The 7,495-nt window shown below is 36.0% G+C and overlaps 1 protein-coding gene across 1 annotated transcript; it reads left to right on the top strand.

Moving 5' to 3' along the window:
• Positions 1-2,528: 2,528 nt before the first annotated feature.
• On the top strand, positions 2,529-3,510 carry LOC111607995 (gastrula zinc finger protein XlCGF8.2DB-like; the record flags this gene model as incomplete). Its single annotated transcript, XM_023330144.1, has 1 exon — positions 2,529-3,510. A coding segment is annotated over one exon (861 nt), but the record flags the coding sequence as incomplete, so codon positions are not given.
• Positions 3,511-7,495: the final 3,985 nt, after the last annotated feature.

The following is a 7,495-nucleotide window of genomic DNA, read 5'->3' on the forward strand; positions in this document are numbered from 1 at the left end:
AAGCGACACTGACGTTACACAGAACCAGCCACAAGTGACACATCAAAAATCCATTTATCCTACCAGCAGCACATATATTGATGATCCTGCGGCGCCAGCGCTCATCCGACAGACATCCAACTGCACACAACAACACTCATAGCTTGGCTGCCACACCCGGTGCCTATCTGCACTAATAAGCCCGACAATGCTGTGAACCGGAAGTGAAGGTGGGGAAAAGCATAGACATAATATAATGAGTAGACCCCGCATGGCTGCTCTGGCGTAGGAAATACGGCGGCCATCTTGGAGCGGTCGTCCCTCCTACTTGGCTAAACCAAAACAGCAGAAGATGCCTCAGCACTGCCAGATATTTGTGTTCAGATCGACAGACTAAAGACGCGAGATCTCGGGGGATAACGTTTCACAAGTAAGATGGACATATTACAGTTTATATTTTGTGATTAGAATATTACTATACTGTATTTATGTCCACTGACAAAACAACAGCTAATATTAGCTATCAGCTTAGTGTAATACCGGGGTTCAGCCCCGCTATGAAGGCTAACCGAGATTTTGTAAATCTTAAGTTTTAATTATTCCCTAACCTTGATTTAGATTATTCCACACAAGGTGGCAAAGACTCTTATTTATATGAAATTCTTTCACTCTGTCTAAAGTAAAATAGCTCCTGTTTTTGTTTTGAAGGTTTCATAAAGACCATGTGAGGAAGAAGTGGGGAATGTCTTTAAGGAGAGACGGATTCACTGCACTGATGAATCTCAGCTGCTGAATCTCTCTTAAGCTCCTCCTCGGCTGGAAAACATGAATATAACCTATATAGATATTATGTATATACGCATGTCCATATAAATATGTGTAGTTTAGTGCATATTATTCAGCATTAATAATTATTTAAGCATCTTTATTTCTCTCTGATTGTATTATTTTGTGTTTGTATATTTATATAAATATGTATTGATATTACTAAATAACATATTTAAAAATTATGACTGGTTGTGTGCTTTGTAAAATAATCATAATACAGAAATATCAACACATTCTATTCTGACTCTATTCTGTTTTCCCCACTAAGAATAGTTAAATATGCTCAACCTTATATCAGTCATTCAAAAATACTTTAAAATCATTTCCTTGTAAATGTTGCTAACCTTTTAATAAGGTTTACAGAAAAATTGGTAAATATCTGTTTAGTATTTAGCGAGTTATGATTGATAAATGCGCTGATACGTCATTGAGTCTGTTAAACATAAAGCTGAGTGGAACGGTCGACCGCTCCAAGATGGCCGCCTTAAATCTCTTCAGTAACAATAGGCAAGAGCGGTCCATGAGGCGTTTATTTATAGTCTATGGGGAAAAAGGGCACAATGACTATGGGCAAAGGTGCATTCATGGGCCCAATATGAGTGGGAATTTACAGTTTCTTTATTTTTACGCCGTTTTCAACTAATATACCAAACAGTTACATAAATAAAAGAAGTTCAATGTCCAAAAAACTTGAAAATTGCTTTTATAGTTTATTTTTTCCCGTTTGACAAGCAAATAACAAAGATCAAACTTTACATTAGTGATGTGTTGAGTAATGAAGCGGGTAAAACAGAGAACTTACCTAAACCTGAGCACAGTTAAATTTTTATTTTTAAATAATAAATCATTGTCCCTGGTGACATAGCGAGTAACAAGCCAATCACAACCCTCTTTTCTATTTGTTTCTAGTTTTCTTTTGGATCCAGCCATTGTTTCATACAACCAGATTAATCAGAATTTATGTATCAGAATCACAAACATTTTAAACTTGTTTATGCATTGTAAAGCTTCATGTTGTTTTCACGTTGCCTATTTTACATATATTGTCCAGTTGATGTCACAGTAGAGCAAATGAAGCACCGCGGTGCATCGGCTCATGAGTCGAATGATTGGATGGAGTTCCTCAGGGCTTTTAAAAAAGTGGACTAAAATGAAATTTGAATATAATTCATAGTATTTGTTTAAAATCCGTTCATTTGAGAATTCTCCAAATGTCAGCTGGATATGTCGATTCATCTATATCTCTGTCTACGCTCTTGAATTTTCAAATGGATTTTTGTTCATTTCTGCCTTAAACGATTTACTTCAGTAAAGGTAACAATTACTCTTTTTCTCTGTTTTCTTCTCCAGATTCCCTGAAGTGTAACGTTTATAACCAGGAGAGGAGATCCACTCTGGACCAGGAGGAATTAGAACCTGTGCAGGTGAAACAAGAACAGGAAGAGCCAGAAGATCATCAGATAAAAGTGGAAGAGAAAGAAGTTTACTGCAGTCAGGCTGAAGAACAGATTGAATTGAAACAGGAGACAGATACCTGCATGTTGGTTCCTGTTGATGAACAAACAGACCACACTGAATCAGAACCAAACAGGAACCAAGTCATCTTCCAGGAAGCTGCTGAAGCTGAGAACCAAAATCAGGACAGAAGAAAACCTTTCTCATGTGACATCTGTAAAAAGTGTTTTGCTTTCAAATCTGCTTTTGATGCTCACATGAGAACTCATACGGGTGAAAAGCCGTTTTCATGTGTGAACTGTGGAAAAGGTTTTAGTCGCAAACAGCATTTAACTCAGCACATGATGATTCACACTGGTGAAAAGCCGTTTTCATGTGTGAACTGTGGAAAATGTTTTAGTCAAAAACAGGTTTTAACTCTGCACATGATGACTCACACTGGTGAAAAGCCGTTTTCATGTGTGAACTGTGGAAAACGCTTTAGTCAAAAACAGGTTTTAACTCTGCACATGATGACTCACACTGGTGAAAAGCCGTTTTCATGTGTGAACTGTGGAAAAAGTTTTAGTCACAAACAGCATTTAACTCGGCACATGATGATTCATACTGGTGAAAAGCCGTTTTCATGTGTGAACTGTGGAAAAGGTTTTAGTCGAAAACAGCATTTGACTCTGCATATGATGATTCACACAAGTGAAAAGCCATTTTCATGTGTGAACTGTGGAAAAAGTTTTAGTAAAAAATGTAATTTAACTCAGCACATGATGATTCACACAGGTGAAAAGCCGTTTTCATGTGTGAACTGTGGAAAAAGTTTTAGTCAAAAACTTAGTTTAACTCAGCACATGATGATTCACACAGGTGAAAAGCCGTTTTCATGTGTGAATTGTGGAAAAGGTTTTAGTCAAAAACAGGTTTTAACTCAGCACATGATGATTCACACTGGTGAAAAGCCATTTTCATGTGTGACCTGTGGAAAAAGTTTTAGTCAAAAACTTAGTTTAACTCAGCACATGATGATTCACACTGGTGAAAAGCCGTTTTCATGTGTGACCTGTGGAGAAAGTTTTCGTCACAAGGTGAGTTTAATTCACCACTTGAGGCGTCACACAGGTGAAAAGCAGTAGAAGTATTTTCCATACATGTTCTATGTTGAGGTTCACTATAGAACTGATTTGGTTTAAAACTAGAATGAAAGACTGGAGGGGTTTCATGTCTATAAAGCTGAAAATTGTTGTATTTGTTAAATGTGATCATTTGGATTCTTGGAGATGTGCAACCATGACACATTTTCCTTCAGAGATGCTTTCTTGTTCTTTTTGGTATATTCTTTATCAAAAAACAATAATGATAAACTGTATGTTATTGTATTAACTTACTGTTCATGTCAAACTGTATGTTGTGTGTGTACAACATGAAGAGCAGAGGGCTCAGCACACAGCCCTGAGGAGTGCCAGTACTGATGCTGATAGATGAAGAGGCTTGGGGGCCCACTGACTATTTCATGCATTAACAGAGTTTGACCGGACATGGACTCCCTTCCAGAACATTCTCACATGATTGGACTTGAGGGATTGATTTGTATTATTCTGTACCATAGAGAGAGTTTGTGGGGTTTATTTTAAAAGTTTTTAAAATCAACAATAGAATGTACAGAATTGAGTATTTTCAAAACATCTGCAAAAAAAGTATTTGTGATAGTTTTGTCTTTAAAGTAAAATGAGATTTCTTTCAAATTATTGTGACCAGTTTTACTCTACCTAATTAAAATCTTTTCAAATGAAAGAAAACTCATTTGTACTTTAAAGAAAATGCAAGATTCACCACAAACTAATTTTCATGCATTGATTGCACAAAGTACATGTGATTATTTTTAATATTTTGCTTTTTTTCTCTAGTTTTAGCTGTAATATTTTGCTCTTTTTTGCTGCATGCATTTATGTTGAAACAATTTTTATGTGTATTTATATGTATTTTAGAAAGAAGTTAAAGTGTAACATTTCATTGAAAATTAAAAGTTTTGAGTTTTCCTTTAGTGTATGTTGTGCCTCATACTTGAACCCAGTAGATGGTGGTACTACAGCTAAACTGGTTGTAGCCACTGTGGTTCCTGTAACTGATGGGTTGCCGGTTCAAACTCCCCACATCCATCTCAGTTGTTGAGTCCTTGAGCAAGGCACCAAACCTGCCTTGCCTGCTGTTAGTCAAAGGTCCGATGGCGCCGATTGTGTAGCAGCTTCTATCAGTCTGCCCTGCTCAAAAAGACAACCATACACAAGTTATTTCAAAAAGATGCATTACAGAAACTACTGCCGATCGATTTATTCAGGCTGTTCCTTCAACTGCTATACACTCCTGTACTTCTCTGAGTGATTTAACAGACAAGTTTATTTTTACAATTCAAAAGGTTATTGACACCATTGCTCCTGTTACTACAAAAGTAATCTCTGGGAAACGTAAACCACCTTGGAGAAATTTTGAGTCAGTTAGAAAAGGGAAAAAAAGAGTCCCGGAAAGCAGAACGTCGGTGGCGTAAAACTAAAGTACAAACCCATTTAGATATCTTCAAAGATAAACTGAGAAATGCAAGAGTTTTTTTTTTTCCCAAATGTCATCTCTACCTCTGCCAACAACTCTCGTGCTCTGTTCTTGATTGTTGACAGATTGACAAATCCACCTTCTTCTGTTAACTGTAAATTTTTCTCCTCTGAGGCCTGTGACAAATTGACCACCTTTTTCATTAATAAAACGGTGAAAATAAGGGAGACAGTGAACTCCTCTGTGTCTGTTGTTAGGAAACAATTAACTATATTTTCCACCAAACAGGACTTACCTAGGATCACAGCAAAAAGCCCAGTGTTAATTTAACTCCCACAGAGTGGATTTTAACACTTTTTCAGTGTTTATATAGTCCACACTCTTCAGAGTTAAATTAACACTTTCAATATAGTTAAAATTTTAACACTTTATCAGAGTTACTTATTTAACTCACAAAACAGGGTTCATCCATATAATGGATAACACTGATCCAAGAACAAAATGTACCACTTTTAGTGTTGATTTAACATTTTCAAGTGTTATTTACTCCAGAAAAGTTACTTTATGATTATGATTAATTATAATAATTATTAAGAAAAACCATTTGACACAAGTACATTAATTTTGAACACTTTATTTTTGCAGCTGTGTTTCCAACATTTTAAATTGTGGTACGATGAACAAGCATTCATTAGAAACGCCATAAGAGTTTTGAATATCAAAAGGCTTATGAAATTTAAGTTTTCTTTACTAAATTCTTCACTTTGATCAATCCTGAAAACATGATGATGATCATCAAATGTTTCTGTGAATAGCTGTTTAGATAACAAAAGAAAGGTATTGTCAACTAAAAGTACATCACTTATCTGACAAAACACTGGCATCTCATCTTGAATTGTGCTGCAAACAGCAAGTCCTGGTCTGTATTCAACACCCTCAACTCTAACCCAGCTGGTTGAGAAAACATCTCCTGATGAAATCATTTGAAGCATTTCTTTGTTGACCACATCTTCATCTTTAAGTGAAAATGGTTTGAGAGGCCCATGCTCATTTTCTTTAATACTTATTGTTTCCCAATGATAAGCTGTGGCCATCTGATGCTTTTTCGCAAGTGATTTGGTTATATTTTTAAAGTTTTTAAAATATTCTTTAAACATTTTGTGTTTAGCCTCAAACCTCATAGACCACATATGTAACAATGGACCTATTTTCCTAATGGAAGATGGATAGTGGATCATAAAATGATGCTTAGGTATCAAATTTCGATGTGAATATAAGAACTTAAAGAGTCTATGGTGTTCAACAATCAAATGCTTCAAATACATCGTCATACCCATAGTGAGAATAGGAGAAAAGACAATGTTCACAAAATGTGCTTTGAATAGCTCATCAAATGCTCCAAGAGAACCATTTGTCTGGCATGGGATGAGGCACTTATCCATGACGATGTAGAAGCTGTCAATCTTGCTTCTCTGACGCCCAACAGCAAGGAGGTATGGCTGCAGACCCTGTTGACCCCGGAGATGCTCCTCTAAACTGCAGCATGACTAAAATTAAAAAGATATACACCAAACATAAGAAACAAAACATACAGCTTTACGATACACGTTACATCAAAAATAAATTTAAGTATGCCCAGACATCTTCAAAGCTGTCATTCAAACATCTGTATTTATGCATGTCTATAAAAGGAAATAGACAGATAATTTTGCATATTTTAAACTTCAATTACCTGATGAAAGACAATAAATCTCTCAACTGCATCACTTGCACTGATTTTTGCAGACTTCTGTCCTCCTGGTTGCGGTGGAAGGAGATGTAAGAGAAGTAACAGCGAGGCCGTTTCTTGGTCATAGCCTGAGGACAAATTTATAAAAGTTTTCAGATATAACATCAGAACTTTATGAGTACTCTGAACAGTCAACTATCTTCAGATATATCTAGGTACTTACTAGATGTGTTAGCAGACAAAAAATATTGTTACATTCTTAGCAGACACTGAGTTATTAGGATTCTCAGGTTTTTGCTTCTTGCGTGGTATCTCATCCATTAGTATTGTTGATGTTGATGCATTTGAGTCGAAGCTCGAGTCAGACTCAGAAGCAGATGACCATTCTGAGAACTCTGAAGAAAGAGACAATAGACATCAGTGACATTCTTTGGTAAAATCTGTATAACAGTTGATTTAATTTGCTTTGGTATCTCACCATCATAGCAGAAAACTGTCAGTACCACATTGCCTTGTCTAAGGAGGTCACTGAATATTTCTTCGTCAACTTCAGTACCTGTTTGTATGTAACTTTGCCTTCAGGTGGCAGGCAAAATCGTTCAATGACTGAAAAAACGAGGCAAGATTTAGAGCCTAATTCTGTAATTAGCTGGATTTTTGTAAACTAACAGTTACTTGATATGGATCATGTGATTAGTATGAAACATATTAATGAAAATACAATGGATTACTCTTTTTACTTACCTCAAATGTGTAAAATATGTGTTAAATAGACATACATTGAAAAGAATAATGCCCATGCCCCACACACGTCTTAAATAAATAACAAACCTTTCTCATGAAACTGATTAAAGTCATCCATCTGTTCCCTTGACTTTATACCCACAAGTTTATTCCTAAAGGTCTCCGATGTTTTTGCTCCTGATCTTTTACAAAAAATTATTAAGTCACTCTCCTCTGGAGTCT

The sequence above is a fragment of the Xiphophorus maculatus genome, unplaced genomic scaffold (assembly GCF_002775205.1).
Source record: "Xiphophorus maculatus strain JP 163 A unplaced genomic scaffold, X_maculatus-5.0-male Unplaced_Scaffold_BN230, whole genome shotgun sequence".
Lineage (NCBI taxonomy): Eukaryota > Metazoa > Chordata > Actinopteri > Cyprinodontiformes > Poeciliidae > Xiphophorus > Xiphophorus maculatus.